We start from the raw sequence: 23,568 nt of genomic DNA, 5'->3' as shown, positions 1-23,568 counted from the left end.
TGGAGTACATACCCTAGTTTGCTAAATTATCCATCACACAGAGCGCATACATAGGACTGGGTTTTGTTTGAAACTTGGGTTTGTAGGTGGGTTGCTTGTTGGGGTTTTGTTTTGTTTGCTTTTTAATTTGGAGACTTTAATGAGTGTTGACAGCAAGCCCTCTGAGCAGCCAAAGAAACTTCTCTTAAAATATGCATAAAATCCTCCGTTTGTATCCTTTTACTAATAAATGCAGGTACAGCTTTGCTTAAATAGTTACAAATGCATCTATTGTAACAAGAACATTATTTTCTTCTGGCAGAAGAAGCAACATGCCTGATCAGACTCAGCTCTGCCCCAATACTGCCCAACAACTCCATAGACATGTATCTGCTGTGTACATCTATATGCTTGTGCGTGCAAAATATGACACGCACCCAACACACAGAAGTCAAAGCATCATTCCTTAAGATCTGTAAGATTTCTTATTATAATCAGGGGACTAATAGCAGATAAACACGTACATCAGCCTAAGATGTGGTTCACCACCTTATTACAGAAGCTGTATTAAAAGTGACCATCTTTCAAATGGCATTATTTAATTATATTAAACAAGTTACGGAATTAATAAGGATCCCTATAAACATCACCAAATATTAGAAAAATAACTAAACCTTACTCACAGATAATCCTATACCTGGCAGTACATCCTACATGTCCTTGCTCAGGAGAAAGTCCTCCATTGTTCAGACTGTACAAAGTTATCCAAAAAAGCCAGATTCAGATCTCTGTTACACTGCTGGAAATCAAGGGACTTCAACAAAGGAACCACTTTGATTTGATGCCAGTACCAGAATCTGGTCTTAAAACATATTCTGTGATATGGTACTAATTCCTGCCAGTTTGTTGGAACATCTACGCGGAAGTACAGATTTGTAATGCCTCCGTCCATTATTTCTTGTTTCACAAGAGTAATTAGATTAAGTCAGTATCTCAAATTATGCTGGTTTCCTCTTTGTAACCTATCAAAACATATAAAAGGAAATTAAAAATTGTTCTCTTAGTAAAATTTGAATCAGTGATACCAGTAACTACAGAAACATACAGAAAAAAGATGATGGTGACTAAATCTAAGTGTACTGAACCTGATGCTGAGCTCTTTACACAGCTCTTCCTGTGCAAAGACAGAGACAGATAAATGCCCAAATACATCCAGAATATTTGTGTAACAGAAACTCATCAGACAAATTTTCAGGTTTTTATTCTGTTTTGATACATGTAAAGGCCCATTGTGCAAGTGCTTATGGCACTTACTCTGTGAGCGATGAACATCTGATGTAAAGTGGCAGCAAAATAAGAATCCTTCCTGGTCCTCAACTTTCCCCTATCTCAATCTCTGGCAAATTGCCAGTGGTTTAAATTAGGAGATGGAATAGGGTAAAAATGATACCCTGAATTTATCTAGTACTTTTCCACAAGGGAAGTCAAAGGACATTTTATTTATTATTTTATAAAATTAAATAAGTACTTTGGAGATGAGAATACAGAGACACGATCATGGTCAAAAATGTTATATTCAAATTGCAAGAGTCTAATAATGGTGCATGCAAGTGGGAACCAAATTCTCTCATTTCTCAAATATGTTTTAAGCTCTGTACAGCTGATGCAAAACCAGGACTATTATCCAATTCCCGCTAACGGTCTAAGGCTGTCAGCCCACAAGAGAACCAGGGTCCAAAATGCTCCTCTTTACTTTTGAAAGACTAAAATCCCACTGTCAATGCCCGACCAAATCCAAGCCTGCTGTCCCATTTTTAGCTCTAATTCTTACCTATTCTTTCACCCTTTTTCCAAAAGGGAAGATAAAATTAGTTGTAACTGATTTTTCAGAGACTTGATTTTCAGAGAGTTAGATGGCATTGTGTTATACATTTTAAATTTATTATAAAACAGTATCTGTTCAGATGTTTGTTCACAATTGCATGTGACACTGCTCTGTGCTCCCTAATGGATACGAACAGCCCTTTGCTTTGCTAGCTGAAAGTCTCAGCAATGAAGCTGAGCTCACCCAAAATCATCAGTGCAGTGGTCGGTCACCTTTTTTCCACTTACAGAAATTTTTCTTAGAAGTTTCCCTCAATAGGTGTGTGAACCCTTGCATAGCAAATTTAAGCCAATCAAAACTAAGCTGAGTTTTCTCAGTTACCTTCCTCTCATGCCTTCAAAGCAGTCTATAGGATCTGTCTAAACACATCATGTAACGTACTCCTAGCAAATATCACCACAAATGCTACTGTTGTGGACAAATAATTTCTTTTCAACCTAAATCTCACAGAAACTGCATTTCCTTCCACCAGCCTGACTGAAGCCAAGGATGCCTGAGCATGTATGACAGGCTCAAGCCAAAAGACAGAGCACGCAAACAGAGATGTTCCAGGTCATCCCAAAGTCTAGTTTTCCATTCTTGAAGCCATCAACTCAAATACAATATGCAACAGACTTACTGGAACATATTATCGCCAGCTCATTCATAATTACATAATTACTGGTTCCTCTTCCCTGCCGTATGCATAGTTAGCTGAATGAGGGCTGTCATGGAAAGGGACTCAAACTGTAGATCTGGGACAGCTAGATGATCAGGATGGTAACACAGAGCAAGCACACCCAATAGCCACCATTGGTCTCCTCTCACAGCACTAAAGCCCAAATATAGGCTAGCACCAAACACAGTTTATGAAAGCAGCATACCTGAGACTTCTCTGACACTCAAATTGTTACGTGCTTCATGAGAAAGGTGACCTGGTATTCTCCTCCCACAGCTTTGCTTGATGACTGGCTCCACAGGGGCACAAGCCACACTCCCTGACGGTCACTTACCACCCCCATGACCTGGCTGGCAGAAGGGTTGCTGTCTTGCCTGTACAAGCATTTCTCAAGTATTAGAGCTAAGATGCTGCAATATTTCATTTGTACCAAAAGGTGATTGTCTTTCCCTACCCCACTCCCCAGAAAGCGAATAGCTTTGGATGCATCAGCAGGAGAGTCAGCATAGTTCAACTGTATTTTAGACTTGTGGTATGGACTGCTTTGCAGTCTTGGGAACACAGAAGAGCTGCTTTCTCCATCAACATCCTCTGGTTTCTGTGTTGTGCCTCTGCTTTTAACAAAGATTAACGTGACACGCACAGTGTGCTAAAGTAGCGGCACACTTTTTTTTGCACGCCTCCAGAACACAGCCTTGCAGGTAATACTAAACTGCTGCCTAAATCCATTTTTAACCTAAGTAAATGACTGCTGCATTTAACACATGCAAATAATTTCCCAGGTGAAAAAAGCTTTTAAAATTCTCAAAACAAAATGATGATATAAAGTCATGAAGACCTTTCTCTGGGTGTTACTTACACAACAGACAGGAAGTTCAGTGGCTGATTTAATGTGCAGCAGTTATATCCTTGGACTACTTATATTAAAATACATAGGGGCTAGTTTCTCACCTTAAAGGCAATTTACAGTGTATGAATAATGTGTATTTTCTGGAGGCAGAGAAACAGATCATCTTCCCTAGGAACATGTTTAGAAAACAAATTCCCCTTCCATCTGGCATGGTGCCTTCCCAGCAAGGCAGAAGTGGAATTTCTGAGACTTCTTTATGAATAAGCAATAAAAAACTCATGAGATGGGGTAGTTTAGTAGCTTCCAAAAAGCCATATCAACTGGAGACAGAGACAGTTCAGGCTGGGTACCTCGGTTTCATGATCTATTGCATCCTGTGCTACAGGAGGAGAAAGCCAGTTCCCAGCATAAACGGCTCTCCCCATCTTACCTCAAGAAAAACCTGTCAGGAAAGAAAGAGCCTGGCAAGTTTTTACTTTGGCCTTTGAAGTTCTTCCTTGGCTGACTGATGCTCGCCCATACATAACTAGAAGAAAAGACTTCCATTGTGCCGCTCTTTACACCAAGCGTATTATTCTCCAGACAAAAGCTTTCGAGTCTAACTTTTAAACACACCTCTCTTTAGGGTGTACTGTTTCTAAGTCATAAAAATCTTTTTTGTTCATTAAAAAAAAAAATAGACAGCTTTTCCCCCTCAGGCAATCTACTCTGCTTGTTAGTTTTTTGTATGACTTTTTGCAAATGGATACCACAGCCGCACAGCGGTTAGCAACAGAACAGCCAGTTCTCATCCTCAGAAATACAGTATTTTTTCCCCAGCACAGTCTCCAGTGGCTTATCCAGCCCAGCTTTAGATATGAAATACAGCCATTGTAGGAACTCCCTGGTTTTAGACGAGACCTGGTGAATAATCACTCTCCCTGAAAACATCTCCAACATCTGGCAACTTGCTGCTATTTGCAGGGTCTGTGTGCTGGGTCAGGGCTGGGATGCAGGAGAAGGGCAGGGGGTTAAGCAATGAACATGCTCAGCACCTGCTTGCTCTCTGCCTGATTCTAATCAGTATTCTTCTCTCATGCTGAGGAATGCTAGAATTACCCAGTTTCCTCAAAAAACCCAAAACTTTTTCCCCCTCGAGGAAAAGACGGCTGGGGGTGGGAAGGAGAGAGAAAAAAACCTCCTAGTTTAGGGTCTGACTAAATTTCATTAAAGACAGTGCAAGTCTTGCCATTAAACTCAATAGGCTTTTTTGACGTTTATGAGAAATCTCACACGCTTAACACTATTAGAGGAAGTAGTGAGTGGTGTTAAAAAAATAATTAAAAAAACACAAATCTCCCAAATTTACTGTTTAAAAAACAGACTGCAACAATGCCATTTTCCTTGACACTCTAGAAATCAGTAACAACTATTTGTATCGGCAACTCTGGAAATCAAATCTTGCCTTACTGAAAGTTGCAATGCAGTTGCACATCTAAAATAAATTCTTTTTTAAGACCTATTGACAAGTTCAAGCCAGTCTATCAAACTGGAACTGGCTTCTCAGTTTTTTGGCTCATAGCCTTATGAGCAAGTCACTCGACTATTTCTCTCAGCCAGAAAAATGTCTACAAAAGAAAGTACATATATTTTTAAAAAGTTTAAAACAAACCAAAACAGTTCATCTCTAATCAGTCTGTGTAACACAGAATCCTAACACTGAGAAATGTATTCTGTTGCATAAAGATTTTGAAAGCTACAGTTTTAAACTATAAAGACCAGCAATATACATCAAAAGAATGTTCAGAGCATGATTTTTGTCTCCTTTTTCTGCTCAGTTCATATTTCTATTTGAAGAAGCACATTAGTAAAAAAAATTTAATTTAAAAAGAGTTTCAAGCAGCTATCCAGAAGTTATGATCAGTTCTTAGTGAATGCAACAGTAACACCCAGTTCTAGAAAACAACCCGAGACCTGTGTGCCCAGTCACAACCACATAAATTTCAAGCATTGAATATCTGCTTAGAAGAAAAGATTATTTGCATATATTATTGAATAGATTTTCCACACCACGTATTCAAGAAACTTGCAGGCTATTCATGGGAAACCCAGCAAAAAACAGCAAAAAGCATGCGTCATTTATTGCAGTACTCCAGTAAACACATTGTGGCTCAGGGCCTCAATGTAGAGTGGAGGCAACACCTCTGAATTCGTTAACTTAATACCAGACCATACTAGTTATTGATCTGCTTTTTCTGTAAGCAACAAAAAGTATTAGAAATAAAAATTATGACTCTTGATCTACTTCATCAAAACGCACTCACCTGCTGCTCTGAGCCAGGGGTTGCAGCATTGCTCGGTAAGATGTGCTCCACACCACGGGCCACTGGCCCCTCTACAAACAACCTAGTGTTCCCCAGCTCTGCAACCCCAAAATCGAGAAGCCAAATTCCTTTTCCAAAGACAGGTACAATCCTTTCTAGCCACAAAGCATTCATTCTAAAACATCATTTCATCTGGATTTGCAGTTTTGACAGATGAGCTATGGCAGCTGAACCTATACAATACTTTTTATTTCTGGATCCCAGGCATTTGGAAACAATTAAAAAAGGGAAATATCATTGGTCCCATTTCTAGCAAAAAAAAAAATCCCCCCCAAAGATACAAAAAGATTTAATCAAACAGGAGCAGCTGACACAGACAAATCTTCTACACTCTAGCCCCTTCTCCATGGCACACACTACCAGGATGCACAACAACAGGAGGGGAAAATAATAAATAAGGAGAGTGTAGAAAGTAAGAAACAACTTCTTCCTGCTCTGGGGGATCATGACCAAGCAGAGACAGAGACCAGTAACTGGGGAAGGGGCGCAAGCAGTCCCATCTCAGCTGGCTTCAGGCACAGGCAACACAGAAAGTCACTCTGAGAAACACAGAGCAAATTATACCAACTCAAACCAGTTCTCTTCCAAACCAGACCCAACTCTTCTAGCACTAATTTTCTACAACCACTTTTTCCTTATTTGTTTGTACTTAGGGGTATCACTTACTTACAAACACATTAGTCACCAAGATCACTCTTTCCTACTCAAAAAGGGTACTAAAAAAGCTTCCTTGTCCCACCCCAAAGATGCAGAACCACACTCACCACAGCTCCCTCAGAAGACTGTTAAAGCCTATGGAAAGATGCCTTTGGCAGCCTCTTTCCCACAGCTGTGAGAACTTCAGCAGCAAACCAACACCAGCTGTGCAAGTCCGGGGAAGCCATTTAGCCCAAATCATGGGGACCTGAGGCATCTACTCAAAGAGCTAAGCATCACAAAGCACAAACCATCACCTACAAAGCACAACTGCAACGTCTCTACATAGAGAATGCACCAGTCCTGTAGGAGCTTTAAACGTCACATTAAAAAGAAAAAATGTAAAGCACGTACAAGTCTCCCAGAAAAGAGAGGCAGAGCAAGGAGCTCCCTGGGTATCACCAGCTCCTGCCCAGGGTTGGGAGCCACCCCTGAACCTAGAGGTACCACATCCAGCCCTGAATCCCTGCAGGGTTCTCTTCGCTGTGGTGAGCTCGCACTCAGAGAAGCACAATGGGTCTTTTTAACCAAAGGATCTGACCCTGCAAAACTGGTCCAAGGCACCCCAAGGGCACGCCGCTCCTCAAAACCCCCAAGGCTGAAACAGGAAGAGTAACATAGCAAGAAAACAAAATGCATCCAAAGGAGTTCCCCCTTTGCCGTCCTGGGAAACCCACTATTCTGCATGCCCTCCCAGCGCTAGCCAGAGGCCAAAAAATAAGTGCCAGGTGGCCTATTTCTTTAACAGAGTGACTTCTGCATGATAATGCCCAAGACTGGAAACAGATGAGTTAGCCCTGCTCTACCTTTTGATCACCTGGAGGATGTTTTTTTCCCTTATAGGATTTTTGGGGGTGTTTTATTTTTGATTTATAACTACCACTATCTGGATTCAGATACTAGATATATTTAGGATTCTTTCAATAGTCACCCTACATTTTTGTCCCTGATTTATTCTTCCAGGGCTCACAAGTCTGTTCCTGAAGTCAGATTAGAAGAAATATTTATGCCATCAATCATCACTCCATCTTTTCAACTGCCAATGCAGGGGAAGTACAATAACTTTGAATCCTGGCTTGTTTTAAGTTCTTCCCTGGCCAAGTGACCTCTGAGAGTTTGGAGAAAAATACTCTTTATGCCTGTCATAGTGTAGGGTTTGACAACTGTTCCAATTAGAGCTCTTGACTTCTTTCCCAAAATTTCATTTGCTGTGTTGATTAGGATCAGAGGTTAAGGGGAGGAATGCAGTTTAGGGGGACAAAGCGCGCCTCCCCTTGTAGTATCCTTCAGCCAGGGAGAAGCCAGAAATCAAACGGAGCAAGCAGCATGCTGCCTCCTGTCCTGCCGGGACTGATGGAGCAGATTGGTTACAGAGCTTCTCACAACAGCAGGCCAGGGTTTCTGTTTGCCTTTTTTTGCTAAGTCATGTGTTAGAAAATGTTTAAGCGCCGTTCTCTAAAACATCTCTTTTTAATATGCTCTGCTTGTAACATTTTATTTTAACTGCGGTTACTTGCCATGTCAGATCTCTTATTTATCAACAAAAATAGATGTTTAGTGCTACAAAGTCTTGCTAAGTCTGAGAAAGCAAATGAGTTCCCTCAAATCTGAAATGTAATTAAACTTTCATATCAGGGCCAAATTCAACCCTAAGTAACCCACATAGCCCTTGATGAGACCAGGGTATTGTTCAGATGTACATGATGGTACAATGCGGTCTCAAGAAACTTTTTAAACATCGAAGGAGAAGGAAATAATAAAAAGATAAACAAAATGTCTGCTGTATGCAGCCATTTTGCATTTTCACCAGGAGAAGTGAGCATCCTGTGAGCCTGCAATACTTATTGCTGCTTGAGTCCCCGCTGGGCACCAGCTCAGCGCAGGCTCACCCGAACCACCTGCCTCGGCGCACACAACATGCAGTTTATGCCAGCCTCACTGCTGTTCAGAAGAGGTGGGCTAGCAGTTAGTTTAAGGGCATTTCAAATGGTAACACTGTATTTGTTGGAAAACAAATTTTGGGTGCTAAAGCAACAGGCATTCGCATGATTTTTCTGTATAGCTGCCAAATATTTAGGCATTTTTGCTTGATCCTGTTGGTTTAAAAGGGAGCAGGTCCCGTCAACTGCGCTAAACCAGGGATGAACCCACAGGGCTTTTTCCCAACTGTAACATCTATTGTACAATCTTCTAAATAGATTCCTAAATGTTTTCTTCTATTATTTTCCAGTTCCACAGATGACAGTAAAGAACATAGTTAAGTTATATACTACACACATGATAGCTACCATAGGCAGCAAGAGAGGTTAGAGCATACGATGCCTTTCTCTGCACTGCATGTACTAAAAATTTAAAGAAAAATGTACAGAAAAATTTGTAGACCTCCCTCCAAAATACTGCACCATAAACATTTGATGACTACTCACTTAAAACATCACTCCTTTTGTAAACAGTCCTTAGTCAGATAACTTTTCTGGTTTTGGTAAAACTATTATAAGTGGGTGAGTTAAATTTGCAGGATGATAGTTATTTGAAACCAGATAGTTATTTGAGACTTCCCCTTCTTGCGTGTAAATACTGATGTACAATTCAGTGTTTGCTCACACACCAGCATCAGTCAACCAGCTGCAGTGGAGTTAATCTTGATTTATACCTTGGTAAACTGATTTCCTGATGTTGGTTTTATTGTTTGCTTGGGGTTTGGGTTTTTCATTTGGTTTGGTTTTGTTTTTTTCAAAATCCATACTTTGCAGGATTTCATTGTGAAAATGGGAAAATAGTGTATTTCACCTTTCATTTTCGCATTTCTTTAGCTAAACATTTGCCATTTCCCTTTTTTCTGTCAAAACGCCTCCTTCTCAAAACAATTTATTTTGTTGCTCATGAAACCAGTGCAAACCTGACTTCCAGCTAGTTCTGTGCAGGTTTTTTCTCGCCACTGAGTCTGACTAGAGGGGCTGGGTAGGTGTCAGAATCCTCATTCGGCCACTGTTCCCCCCCAGCTCATGCTCCAACTCTTCAGCGCTTCACACCAGATCAAAGAGCCAGCCCTTAGGTCAAAATGAGAAGGAAGTCCTGTCACATCATCTTCTGTAAAAAAGGGATTTTCTGTGGAAGCATTCCTTGCTACCCTGTTAGCCTGGTTTCTATAAAACCTGTCTATATTCATCTCCACCTTTCCCTGAGCCAGTTAAAGATGTAGAGATGGAAAGCAGTCTTAAGTCCAACTTGGTTATACTATGTTGGTGCTACTGCCTCGCAGAGAGTATATAAATTATACATTGGTTACATTTTTAACAAAGAAGAGTAATTTAGCCAGAAGAACTGTAGTTGTTATTGCTTTTCTGTGCTGGAATATGGAACAGATCCTGATTATATTGGCATGAACAGTCCTAGTCATTTAAATAAGGTGAATAAGATTTGACAGGGGCTGAATAAGCTGTCTGCTTGCAGAAATGTCAGCTGCAGACAGTTTATTCCTGATACGATTCAAACCACAGTGATCAAGTGACATTAGATCTGATAAAGAAATTACTACATAGTCGTTTTTGGATCAGACATCCAACATGAGGCATATCATAAATACAAAAATCCTTAAGACAGGTCCTTATATGGACTTGTACATGATGTAAACATCAGTCATGTTTGGCAATAAGTCTACATACAGGCAAGTACCCATTAAAAAAAAAATCAAAAGGTAGAACGTATCTCACTGTCCTCACCACAGCTCTCCACAGAAACTAATAAGTTGAGTTAACGGACTTTAAAGAAATTTGTACCTAAAATGCTTTCAAAGAATTTTAGCTGTTACTCTGGGGGCAAATGCCTCCTAATGTAGCTGAGTACTTGTAAAGTATGCACAAACTGATATTTTATTCGGAGATAACCAGACCAAATGAAAACAGAGTGTAGTTAAGAAAGGGAAAGAGAAAATGCTGATTGAAAAAAATTCTGGTTTAGCCCTTTGCTGTTTGTCACTACAGCAGAGGAGGCTCACCCACGTAAAAATCAATGTGACAGCAGGAGAGGCTCTCTGGCTTTACCAGGCTTCTTGCTACTGTTTGTGAAGCTAAATTTCTGTGTCCAGACACTCCAGTGGAAGCAGCAGGACCTGGATCTAATGCTCACATACCCTGCAATTCAGATGAAACTTCATATCGTAATTACAAGCCAACGTAACACATCCAGATTGCACAGCCTCTTCTACTGAGGATGTGGTGGAATATATTTTACTATCTCTGAAATAAGTATAGCTTTCTGTAATTCAACAAGGAACCGATTATTCTCAAGGACTCTCCCTTGCTTTTCAGCACAGCCTGGCCGATCTGACTTCCCCCCCTTTTTTGAGGAGGGGCACTGTAGTCACCGAAGCAAGTGAGGTCTATAAAATCAAAACCGAAGAAAATGCACAAAGAAATGCTGCAAGCTCGTTTGTGTCCCCTTTATACTGCGAGCCCAATCTGGAGAACTGCCTGGCTTCTCAAACTCTCTTTCTTTTAGTGGCAGCCCTGGACCATTTATTTCCTATGTGATTTGGGGGGGAAGGACACACCCAATTTTTTTTCTTTAACTACACTTATCAAAAAGATCACGTGCAATAAAATTAGTTTCATTAAAATTCAGTGAAATACCACATATTTTTACCTGTTGTAGTAGTAAAATTTCAGTGCCTTGTATTCTTGTATTCTAAAAATCAAACAATTTGAACAAAAACAAATCCAATCATGCTAAACAAAAATGTCCTACAAAACTATAAGAGTGTACAGTGCATACATCCAACAGACAATGCAAAGTAAGGATTCCATTCAAATTTCACATCTCATTAAAGACAATTTGGCCATTAATCCATACGGGTTTAGGAGCAAAGAAGGATTTTCCAAGACAGATAAACTGAAATGATCCTCCTTTGATCTCCAAGGTTAAGAATCAGCAACAATGGAAGATGAACAACAAGGGGCAGAACTACTGGCCTTTTTATGTGCCACAATGGCATCAGCAAACAACTACTTAATCAATATTTGGCCAGGGACACTGAAAACTTCCTTTTCAAATTTTAATTCCTAGTTGTAAAACAACTGTAGGGCAACCAGCAAGATAAGACATTAAACTGACTGCTTAATTGCCTTTTACTGTCTTTCTAGTTATATATGCACATTCTTAATAGTTCGTGAATCTTTATTTACTAGGATGAATAAATGACCTGTCGACAATTACATCAAACTCCACTAACTAAATAATCTCGGCGCCTGACACACTTTAACTCTAATGTGTCCTCAGTGAGTTTTAATTTCATTACGCTGCACGTTTTTTTTCTAGGCAGAGTGATTTAAACTGAATTAGTTTAACAGCATGGGGCAGGAGTACTCCGGGGCAAGTAAAGTAAAATGCTGCGCTCACACTACACTAAACAAGGTCTTGCAGTGAATTATGTTACTGTACATCATTTTTATTAGCCGGAGAGCTCAGCGTTTGGGGAACACTTGGAAGTATCCTGCATTTTTTTTAATATATTTTGTTCTTTTTCTAGCCACATGTGTTTGTTATGCAGGATTTAAAGTGACATTTACATGGAGAAATTCACATTGACTGGCTTGCTCTGATTTATTGCTTTGCGTTTCACTCAATTTCTTAAATTAACCAGAGAGCACTTTGTAGTTCTGCTTCATTTCCCAATGCAGTTTTATTACACAGCCCTGGGGACTCGTGATAATTTATCTCTATCAACTTTATTGGCTTCCCTCTTCTAAACCCCGTTCTAACCCTTATCAATAAGTAAACCTAATACCAAATTAAACCTTCCCTGAGTGTTAGATAAAAACATCGTCTTTGATACAACAGAGAATTACTATTCGGAATCAGAGCTGGAAAATAACCTGTCCTAAGGATTTCATCAGCATCAACTTTTACTTTCAGCATTAATTTCTAATTTTTTTTAATCTAATTGAAAACCCTGTCTGTCTGCTGATACCATCACTACCTTTGTGTAAACACAGATAAAGCAATCCTTGCCCTTGATGAGAGTTTTGCCAGAGACTTTCACTCAGGATTAGAGTCACATTCTTGTTTAGTGGGTACTTTCTATTAACAGAATAGAACAAATTTGGGCCTCATTCCTGCCTGCCCCAACCCACGTGAGTAACTTTACACACATGAATAGGCCCTTTGAGTGGGACTTCTTGCCGTTACCCACATATGATAGCGTCTGCAGAACTGGAGGTCTGATACCCGATCCGGTAAACCTAAACCTGAGGATTTCCCCCAGAGCTGCAGTTGCTCAGCACATTACAGAGCTGGTTTCAAGAAGACCCTGATCCCTACCATGGTAAATTCCTGCTGACGTCAAGCATTTTGCAATTGTAGGAGAATCCAGAAAGCCAAAGATAAAAATCACAGTTTTGGACCAAGTCCTCGCCACACCGAAGTCAACTGACCATATCTCTTGCCTCAGCCTTTCCAGAATGACACTGTGTAAGACTAATAGATTACAAAGACTTTCAGAGCAACCAATTCAGATGTAAACTTGGGTACAAATTCAAGTAAATCAACTGCTGTGTGTGAAGCAATCCTGATATTGCTAAAATCACATTTGCCTTTGCTCTAGACGCATTCACTTAGAAGAACTGGAAAGGATGGCCACAGCAGTTCTGTTTGAATAGGAGCCAACTCTTTTTAAGGTAAGGGAAGTCTGCCTAGGATGGCAAAACATGCAAACCCGTTAATGAAATCATGACTTCAAGAAAGGGATATGACATTTCTATATATTACTTCAGCGGGCTGCTGCTAGCCTGAGTAACACCCTTTCTTCCCACAGCTGGAAGTGTTACTACAGCTCATGTAAGGTGAGTAGCTTGCAGCTAGTCCACCAGTTAGCACTCTCCTCAAAGTCCCACAGCTCGCCCTCAAGACTGGAGGGCATGGGCTGCTCCTGGATCTCTGGAGCAGCAAACTCTCCCCTGAAGTCACTCAAAACACAAACATTTCACACCTTTCTGAAAACACTCAGCATGCTGGGACATCATGCTCTTTCTTGTTGGTGAGTCATTGATCGCTGAGGTCATCAGTTATTATTTTTAGCTGAGAATAATGATTTGGAAGTGGGAGCCTGGCGCAGAGCCCTACAGCGACAACATGGCAGGCAGAAGCAAAGCTCAGGGTTACGGTCTAGGCAAAAGAGACTTCAGCACCTATTTTGATTTGCACTTGTGCAGCACCTGGCTTTTCTGGACTGGACTCACATGCTATTGAGATATGAGGAAAGGAAGGGAAAAAGACAGACAGAAAATACTGCTAGCACTATCTGCCTTGAGCCAAATCCTTGAGCCACTAAGGAGTTTTTCTTAAATAAGCACTATTTTCATGTCAGCTCTGAGAGTGTCAGAAACTAAATTCTGTGGAAGTTACACGAGCTGATTTTTAAGACCTGTTAGTGAGCAAATATGTAAAGTACTGTATGAAATTCCAGACTCAAGATGACAATTGCCTGCAGCCACAGTCATCACGTTTCATTCAGTAAGTGAATCTTTACTGGGAACACCGAGCGAGGGAATACATTGTGCTTCTCAGCCGTAAGAAACGACAGTCTCACAAGAAAAGTAAGTTCTCTTACCGCTGCGCCCTGGGGCAGGATGCTGGAGCAAAATCATGACGAGTCCTGCATCAGAAAAATCACAACCAAAATCTAACTCAGCATCTGCCTCGTCCCATGCTCCGGCCACTAACCCAACAGTCTACAATGCAGAAATCAATCGGGTGACTCAGATACGTGCCTGCATGTTAATCCTGTCCCTTAATAAACTGCCTTCATTAGTTTAACAATCTAAAAATAACTGGCTGCATGATACTGACCAACCCTAATCAAAACATCTGCAAGCCCATCTAGCCCCAGCTACCCTTCAGATCATGTGCCACCACTTCAAAGCCTGTGCATCAAGTCAGTAATTGTAACATTGCATGTAAATATTTAAGCTAGGGGCTGGCAGTCGCGTGTCCCATTTACAGTCAGCATCTGTCCTCTAATTCCATTACAGTACAAGGCAAAAATGTTTCCCAAAACTCGCAAACAGGAAAAGCATCACACAGCTAGAGAAGCAGCAGCAGCTTGAACTTTCTCGCTGCTGAGCAGGGCTTTTGTGCTAAGGTCCTTTTTTTCCCCCCCCCTTCAAACTCCCCGCATACACACACAAAAATAGGGGTGGTGCCGAAATTGTATTAATGTGAGCCTCAGGCACACAGAAAAAAAGAAAAGAGGAAGGGGAGGGAGAGGGGGGAAGGGTTTGGTCCAAGATGAAAGTAAGAAGGACATAAAGGAGGCAATTTAGTCTGCTGTAGCCTGAATTGCTCTCAGTACAGCCAAGGGTAGAGGCTCGGGATGAGTAGGGCCCTTTTTGGACGGGTGCGCATGACTGGGGGAGGATCCGCCAGGACAGGGCCTGGGGGCCAATTCCGCCGGCCGGGAACAGAGGCCCCCTTTGAGGCTGGGCAGGGGGGTCCCGGCCCCAGCCCCAGCCCCAGCCAGCGCCGCCCGCTCGCAGTGGGCCCAACGACCAGTTCTACGCCCCATCATTTGAGCGCTGAAAGCCACCGGTTTCTGCCAGAAAACAACAGCTATCTTATGAAGCGGGGAGTTATCAGATTAGTCAGCAAACCATGCCGCACATAACTCCCACTAAAGGTACAAGCGACTCCCTCTTCTGTAGCGGTTATGCTAAAAATATGCCCTGATGTACCATATAAAGGCACAAAAGTTTCTCTTTCATGTTCTTTATTTATGGCTTATGCCTTTAAGAAAAATACATCACGCATGCAGAAATACAGATATGCTATTATAGAATTCTAAGCTTCCCAATACGCACTGTCATAATCAAGGTTTTCTTTAAATATAGACCCAAAATCAGGGTAGAGGGTGGCACTGACAGAAACGCTGAAATACAGCAAAGCAGGCTGCACATGTGGCATCTGTAAACACCGGCAAGAGAATCAGATTTAAGTGTCCGTGAACAAAGGCTGAAACAGAATCACAGCGGGGCATATGAAAGTTTACCTACGCTTATATATATGGGATGGGAGAATTCCCAAGCCACACGATATACTGTTTCTATTGCATATTTTTCAAAAATATCATGTTTCTCTTTTCCCTAATCCCACTCTGCTGTAAGTACTCCCCAAATCCCAAATCTTGAATTAGCTACCATTAAAATTACAACAATTGTTAGCCTTTCCCTCAGAAAAAATGCCTCCGCCTGAGCCACCCAAATGCCCGCAGTGAGGAGGGGATTTCAGGCAACATCGGCAAATGTCCAGCACTAGATGTGTGCTTCTGAGCCAGAGAGTGATTCCCTGCTCCATGCTCAGCACCAGGACTTGCTTCCTGACCTAACCAAAAGCCTTCCCTTGCGTCTCTCTGCACCCACACTCCTGCTATTATTGGGATACCTTAAGCCCCTGAGACCAGAGCTATAAAAATTCTTCAAATTATAAAAGACTCCAAAATACCACATTTGTTTCAGTCTGTAACGCAGAGCCCTCGGCGCTGAGCTACGGCACAAGGGCTTTGCTGCACACCGCTGGGACCACCTTTGGACATGCTGCAAGCAACTCAAGCTTCAGAGAGGGCATCCGAGACGCCCTGCCAGGGGGCACGGTCTGCCACACCAGGCCTCGCAGCCGGGCTGGTGAGCACTGGCAAGTACAGTCCTGCAGGATGAAAATCCTCAGGAGCACTGCCAGTTATTTCAGTAAGGGAGCAGGATCTGACCTGGTGATTTTTATAGATGGGGTGAAATTGAAGCTCCTCTGCTGGCCACAGGCGTTGAAGCAGAACATTTTTGTTGTCCGGGTACAGAAAGTGGTGCTGGACTTACTTTATGTCTGTTTTTTTTCTTGTAATGAGCTCTCCAGTGTGTTGTCCCTATAGTACCACACTATACATAAGGCATGTGTATGGTAACAAATCCTTTCTCTTGCACTGCAGCATCCTGGCCATTCCAGTAATAAGATTAAGCAACAGCTTGCTAGCCAGGGAGGGGGAGCAGGCGTTGCTGTGGGGAAGAGCACACTCTCTTTCCAACTGCCAAACCTTCCCAGGCACTGTCACAGAGCAGACGGGATTATCAAGCTGCCGTTTGCACAGAACTGCCCAGCCACGCTCATCCAGCAAAAACCTGTGCGCACAAGGACGGGCTAGGGCTGGGCTACCCCATTTAGTCGGGGAATTTTGCCACTGGCTGAACTCAGAAGAAGCAAAGCAGGACATTCATGTCCACAGAAAGTGAGGGAGTGTGTGCATCGGAGGGCAGAACGCAGCCACCTTGTTCGCACAAGGTGCTGGGGGGCACGAGCGAGCCCCCGTTCGCAGCGAGGCACCACCAGCCTCAGCACTTTTCCTGCAAGAGTCTCAGAGCTCCCCCAGGCTGGAGGGCCCAGCTACATGTCCAGACACTGATTTACGGTAGATCAGAAGCCCCTCTTTAAAGAGCAGAGTCAAAGAACAGGAAGAGTATTTAAAAAAAGAAGTAGAGGGGTGGGTTATATTGATAATATTTTTTCTCTTGCTGCCTCTACTAATTACTCTTTTTCCATAAAGCAGGGATGTTATCAAGGCTTCCTACCTTCTGTTTTTAATCTCTTTTGAGAAATTCAAGAGGACAGAAAAGCTAGATGTTTTAAAACTACTAGTACACTGAGTTTAACCATTTTTCCCTTGGTGCACATCCCTCAGAACGATTGCCTGTTGCAGGAGGTTCTGGGGGAAACTCTGTGACCCATGGTACAGGGACAGCAAGACGACAATCAAACTGTGCCTTCTCACCTTAATCTGTTACTTTGTTAGCGTCTTCTGCATGTTTGTATTACACGCATCCACGCAAACACAGACACAGGCAAGATGAGGCTTCCCTGAGAGCTTTAGTAACAGAGTTGAAAACTAAGTTTTGGGTGTGTTTTAGGGTTTGTTCCTACACAACAAGGAGATACCCTACTTTTAAAGAACAGGCTTCAGTTGTCTTTCTTGAATGTCACTTAGCAACTCTAAATGCCTAGAAATGCTAGAAACATTTTCTAGGTAAAACCAGCTACTTTTTCCACGGTGGAGAGTCCATAAAACTGCATGGAGCATCAGCTATTAGGGGCTCATTGAATAATTCATCCCTCATTGCAAGACCATAATGTCTTTTCTCGGCCTTTTGTGGGGCTGTTTTCTCTTCTTTTCTCCTTGAATTATAAAAAGGTTGCCTTCTTTTGTTCACATCAAGCTGCTGCTAGCTGAAGCTTTGTCTGTGCAAAGCCAAAGTGTGAGTTTCAATGGACTCCCCCCTCTTTGTTTTCCAAGTTCATCTCCAAGTGTAGATTGTGTATAGAAGGCCTTCTTTGTAAAAGCTGGAAAAGTTGTACAAATGTTTGACCAGCTCATTTGGTACTTTTGTCTCGCCTTCACCAGTGCCTGTGCATGTGCTGGGCAGCCACTTCCACACACAAGCCGCCCAACCCAGCCCTTGCCTGCCCTTCCACTCCAGCCCAGCCGGGGAGCTGGGCACAACCGCAGCAGGGGCAGTCGCTGCCCCCTGGAGAAGCCCTTCACCCCTGCCTTGTTCACGTTGCAACCTCCTTGCAAAGCCCCTGACCAACCACCAACACAAGCTTTCCCCAGCAGTTTTAAGTAGAGAAGAAGCGAAACATGCGGCTCCCTGCCCTGCCCAAGGCTGCAGAGACTCGAGGCTCCACAGCCTTTGGCTACAGCCACCTCTTCTGTGCAGCCACGGCGTTTTGCTCGGCTTGGGCTGGCAAAGCAGCCCCAGTGCAGCCGTGCCGGGGGCTCTGCTGCCAGCTCCAGACCCTCCCTGCTCCCTGGCCCCCATCCCTGCTCTTGAAAGCCAAACCACTGGCAACCCCCATCTTTGCCCCCACCTCCATGCCATTCCCGCACACTGCAGGGTCGTTCAGTGGGGGAACGGGGTGGGATGGACGCGGCAGCCGCCCTGTCGGGACTAGTTCCTTGCCCTACACCTCCTGCTGCACTGGCCCCAAGATGACCTCTGGGAGAAGGGGAGTGATATCCACCAGCGCCCTGAGCTGGTGTGGGCCGGTCCCAGGGCTCCACAGGGAGCAGAGGGGAAATGGGACTTTACCTCTTTCGCTGAGGATGCCATCAATGCTGTGCTTGGTCTTCTTGTCGCCTTCCTCCACCTCCTTCCTTTCCAGCTCAGCCTCCTCTTCCTCGCCTTTCCCAAACTTGCTCCTCAGGATGCGGCTGATGGAGCTCACTTCGGGGGAGCGCAGAGCTGTGACCGCGCTCGCCCCCGTAGCCCCCCGCGCAGCCGGGTCGGGGAGCTGAGCACTGCACCGGTGCCGCTGCAGCGCATCCCATCCCGGCCGCTGCCGGTCGGGGCTTTCAGGGGGCGGCCGCCCGCTCCCCACCCCGCACGGGTTTTCCCGGGGCTCTGTCCCGCACCCCGCTCCAGCGCCGGCACAGCGGCCCCGCAAGCATTTCCCCCCACCCCCCCGAACCCGGGCTGCAGCTGATGAGAAAAGCCCACAGCCACCCGCACAAATACCGCCCCGGCTCCCTGCGCCGCCCCGCGCCCCCAGCAAATCACCACCGGCACGGGGGGCTGCTCCCCATCTCCCGCCTCCCAGCTCCGGGTCTCCGGCAGCCCCGAGCTGCCCTGCGGCAGCAGCCCGGCGGGGAAGCGGGAGGAGGAGGAGGGGAGGGGGATGAAGTTGCCATTTAATTGAAAACACCCCCGCCGAGCTCCGGGATCCTCCCGGGACGCGTCCGCGGTACCGGCGCGCTACGGCCGCCCTCTCGGCGGCACCAGCCCGGCCGAGGGTCTGCTCTCTCCGGGTGCGGGGCTCGCCCCGGGTGTCGCGCCGCCCTTCCCGTGGCGGCCCCGGCCCTGCGGGATGCGCCCGACCCCCGCCGCCCGGGCGGCGCCCCGTACCTGACGGCACCGTGTTGCGGTCACACACCCCGTCTTTCAGCAGTTTGTCCCGGATCTCCCAGCTGAACATGCCCGCGTTTTCCCGCTTGTATTCCTCGATTTTCTTCTCAACATCCGGCGTCGTCACCTGCTTCATTAAAGACAAGGCGAGCGGGCACAGTCTGCGGGGCCGGGCTGCCGCCGCCGGGACCCCCGCAGCGGCCGGAGCCGCCCCGCACCGCCGCCGGCGAGCGCCGACACCGGCCCCGCTTCCAAACCGCCTCCTAAACCACCCCGAGAACGGGCCGGTTAAAACCCGAGGAGACATAATAGGTCGCAACGGGCCCGCCCGAAACAAGCACCCCCGGGTTAAAGGAAACTTCCCAGGAAATCCTCCGGGGTTATACGAGAAGGTGGGATCGAGCCCTCGGCGAGGAAAACCCCAAATTAGGCAGCACCGGCAGCCGCGCGGCCGAGAGCAATCCCGGGGAAATTCGGGCTCGGGATTAGAAGAGGGCTCCCTGTGCGCGGAGCTCCGGGGCAGGGAAGTTTCGGCTGAACAAAGTTTGCAGCACCAACTAAAAAGTAGCGCAATAAAACCGCTGAGAGGTCTGACTAGCAACGGGTTTCTTCGATGGCCTCGCGATTTTAAAATAAAGCCGAATTCAAACGAGACAAAGGTCTCCCGACTGGGAACAGCCTTCCGTTCTGGTCACACGCTTATAAAAAAATATCTCCACTCCGAAGAGCGAAAGAGAAAGTTCAGGCATTGCTACTTTAGAAACAACAAAAAAAAAAAAAGAAAAGGGGGGGGGGCGGAATCTAGCAGCAACTTTCAACGGAAACTCAAGCTTTTACTTCGCTTTTGAGGGGATGAAAAGCTAGAGGAGGAGGAGAAAGCTCATCTTGAGACAAGAATCCATATTTGTCTGCATCATTGTGAGCGCGAACTTTTTAGCGGTGTAGCTATAAATACACGCAGCTTCGGAGCGGACCGAAAAATAAACGGAGCCGGAGAAGCAGCAGTAGGCAGGGAGGCAGAAGCACAGGTCATTTTTTTGCGCTTTGCAACGGAAGAAGCGCGGGCCCGATCCCGCCACGCTGTGCAAGCCCTGGCATCTGACCCATCGCTTCCCCGGTCCGTCCTGCAGCGCCGAGCCCACCCGCGGCTCCCGCGGGCCTCCGCGTGGGGCACTCGGGGCTTTGGGCCGCCGGGCGTTCACATAACGACCCCTTTCTCCCCAGTTTCGTTTGAGAAGTTATTTTTTTAAACAGTGTTTTCTTAATTAAGAAAAAAATTCTACGAAACGGCAACAATACTTTTTAAAGCCTCGGAAACTTTCGGAGCAACAGGCGGGGAGGCGGCAGGCGCTGCTGTGACCCGTGCGTGTCCGCGCCCACCTCCGGCCCCGCACCGGCCCCCGGCCCTCCCGGGGATGCCGCCTCCACCCCTCCCTCCGTCCCCGCCGGCGAACCCCGGTGCCGGCCGCCTCCCGGCTGGGCCTCGCTCCCCGCCGCCGCGGCCGGGGTTTGCCGGCTCCGGGCGGGCGCGGAGGGGCTCACCTTGGGCTTGCTGCCGCCGATGGCCCCCGGCCGGATGGAGCCCGTCTCCTGGTACCTGCAGAGAATTTTGGAGACGCAGCCGTGGGACACTCGCAGCTGGCGAGAGATGACACAGGGCCTTATGCCATGGTGGGCCATCTCCACTATCTTGTGTCGGATATGGTTGGGTAAAGGCCTGCCATTGATAAACACTCCTCCGAGCTGATTGACTCTGCCCTGGCCTAGAGGAGTAGAGACTAGAAAAGGAGGGGAGGGGAAGCAGGAGGGGGAAATGGCGTTAATGTCTCCTTAGGATCCTGTTGGGTCTTTTTTTGTTTGTTTGTTTGTCGTTGCTTTTCTGTAAAGGCAACTGGTCGCCCCCCGCCCCCGCCCGCAGCCGCCCCGCAGCGCGCCCGGAGCCCGCCGGCCCCTACGGAGCCTCGCGCTGCCGCCCCGGCGGGCAGGGGAAGGCGGCGGGGCGGCTTCACCTGTTGCACTACCACCGGAGCCGGGCCTCAGGGCTCGCCCGGCCCCAGCGGAGCAGCGGGCACCGGTGCGGGCGGCCCGCGGTGCCCCCGGGCGGCAGGGGACCGGCCCGCACCCCGGCCGCCCCGGGGTGCAGCGGCGGGAGCCGCCGCGGACGCGGGTCCTCGCCCGGGCAGCGGCCTGCGGGCTCCCCGGCCGCGGGGCTCTCGCTCCGCCGCTGTCCGGGGGAGGAACCGCCGCTTGCAGCGGCCCGGCCGGCTCGGGACAAACCTTCGTTTCTGAAGTCCCTTTCGATTCCATTTATTTTATCTTCCTAACTTTTCCAGCACTTTTTCCGAACTTTGGGCTCCCCAAATTCCCGCCCTTCGCCCCGCAGCAGAGCGGCCGGATGCCGGGCCCGCCGCGCCGCCGGCCTCCCGCTCGGTTCTCCCCACTCCCGCCGGCCGGTGGGGAGGGACTGCTCCCGGGGTGTGAGGCCAAATCCGCCGGCCCGCAGCCGGGACTTCCCCGCACCGGCCGCAGCCATGCCGGTGCCGGGACCGCGGGAGGGCGGCGCGGGCTGCCCGGGGAGGTGAGCCGGGCGGGGGAGCTCCCGGCGGGCCGGGGAGAGGCTGCTTTGTGCCGGCCTCCCGTCACGGAGCAATCCCCACTTTCCCGAGCGGGAGCAGCCCGGGCGCGACCTTACCTTCCAGCGGGAACCCGCTGCGGGGGTAGTTCTGCCCGGCCCCGGGTCGCATCATCCTGGGGACAGCTCCGGCCAGAGTTGTCATCGCGGCGCGGCGGGGTTATATCCAGGTGAGGGCCGATCTAGGAGAGATCCGTGCTGTCAGCGGGCCCCACCGAATCAGGAGCGGTCCCGGGAGGGGGTGGGAGATGCCGCCGGGGGGCGGGGAGGAGGCAGATCCGCCGCTGCCCCTTTGTCAGTGACCCGCGCTGCCCCGCACCGGGAGGGCAGGGCCGGGGCCGGAGCCCCGCCGGGCGGCGAGGCTGGGCGCGGGGGCGGGCGGCGGCGGGGCGGGGGGAAGGGGTGGGTGTCGGTACGGCGGCGCTGTCGCTGTCCCCGGTGCGGCGGGGAGCGGCGGCCGCGGGGCCGGGACCATTTATCGGCTCCGTCCCCGGCGCGGCTCCGCGGCGGCGCCGCCGCGATTGGCCGCCGCCGCCCGGCCCGGCCGCGCCGCCCCCGCTGATTGGGCGAGCGGGGCGGCTCCGCCGCATCGTCCCGGCCGGCGCGACGGCAGCGTGACCCCACCGGACCGGCACGGACCGGACCGGCATGGCACGGCCCGGCATGACACGGCACGGCACGTGCGGCACGGCACGGCACGGCACAGCACGGCACGGCACGGCACGGCACGGCACGGCACGGCACGGCACGGCACGGCACGGTCCCGCGCTGTCTCTGCGGCCCGAGCCGTGCCGGACCCCCTCGCCGCGGGCAGACGCCGACCGGCGGCGGGGAACTGCTCGATGCCCCGACGGCCGGCCCGGCCCTGGGGAGCGGAGCCCCAGCCGGAGGCCGGCCCGGACCTGGCACCCGTGGGGGATCCGTGTACTCCCGCGGCCCCGCGGGGCCGCAGCCCGGCCCCGCCAGTCGCGAAGGGGCAGCCGCCGCCTCTCCGCCCCTGAAATGCTTTGTCTCCTGGCCCTGCTGCCCCGAGCACGAGTGGCGGGGGACGCGGGGGGAGCAACCGCCCCCTTTTTTTTTTTTTAAATGGAAAAAAGCTTCTTCCTTCCTTCTATTTATTTACTTTGCCCCGAAATCTCTCGCCGTCCAGAAGAAACGTCTCTGGACCAAATGGTGCGAACGGTTTTGAAAGCGAGACCTGCCAGCGAGATCTCCGTGGGGTTTTCCGCTTTTAAAAATCGATGGGACGAGCGTGTCCCCGCACTGCACGCGTGTGCGTGAGTGTGCCTGTGCGGGCATGTACGGGTGCGAGGCGGTGCGTGTTAAAGTCTTACTAACAAGCGTTTGTTCCCAGGAATTTATTGTAGTATTCAAGCTAAACTGCTGGAAAAATAAAAGAGGTAAAGTCTGCCTAGGAGCTGAAGTGACCACAGCAGGATATGACGCCAGGAGTGTTGTAAAGACTGTCTGTCCTTAGAGAAGGTACTATTGTGCATGGCCTTTTATTTATAACTTGGTAAGTGCCAGCAAACTCGCCTCCTTTACACTGTGAAGTGCCAGCCCAGCTTTC

The 23,568-nt window shown here is 47.8% G+C and overlaps 1 protein-coding gene across 6 annotated transcripts in view; it reads right to left on the bottom strand.

Annotated features, from left to right (window-relative positions):
- PAX3 (paired box 3) overlaps positions 1 to 22,143 on the bottom strand; it is an 81,917-nt gene extending 59,774 nt beyond the window's left edge. For 3 of the 6 annotated variants that reach the window (XM_075098329.1, XM_075098330.1, XM_075098332.1), the window contains exons 1-4: positions 22,059 to 22,143; positions 20,909 to 21,144; positions 19,367 to 19,496; positions 18,554 to 18,688 (exon numbers count right to left, since the gene is read on the bottom strand). In XM_075098329.1, coding sequence (XP_074954430.1) covers positions 18,554 to 18,688; positions 19,367 to 19,496; positions 20,909 to 21,144; positions 22,059 to 22,143 — 586 coding nt within the window. The remainder of the gene's footprint in view (positions 1 to 18,553; positions 18,689 to 19,366; positions 19,497 to 20,908; positions 21,145 to 22,058) is intronic. The other 3 variants (XM_075098334.1, XM_075098333.1, XM_075098331.1) reach the window with 2 other exon arrangements.
- Between the last annotated feature and the right edge of the window lie 1,425 nt (positions 22,144 to 23,568).

This window comes from Phalacrocorax aristotelis, chromosome 7 (genome assembly GCF_949628215.1).
Source record: "Phalacrocorax aristotelis chromosome 7, bGulAri2.1, whole genome shotgun sequence".
In the NCBI taxonomy this organism is placed as follows: Eukaryota; Metazoa; Chordata; class Aves; order Suliformes; family Phalacrocoracidae; genus Phalacrocorax; species Phalacrocorax aristotelis.
This window is presented reverse-complemented; position numbering and strand designations above follow the sequence as displayed.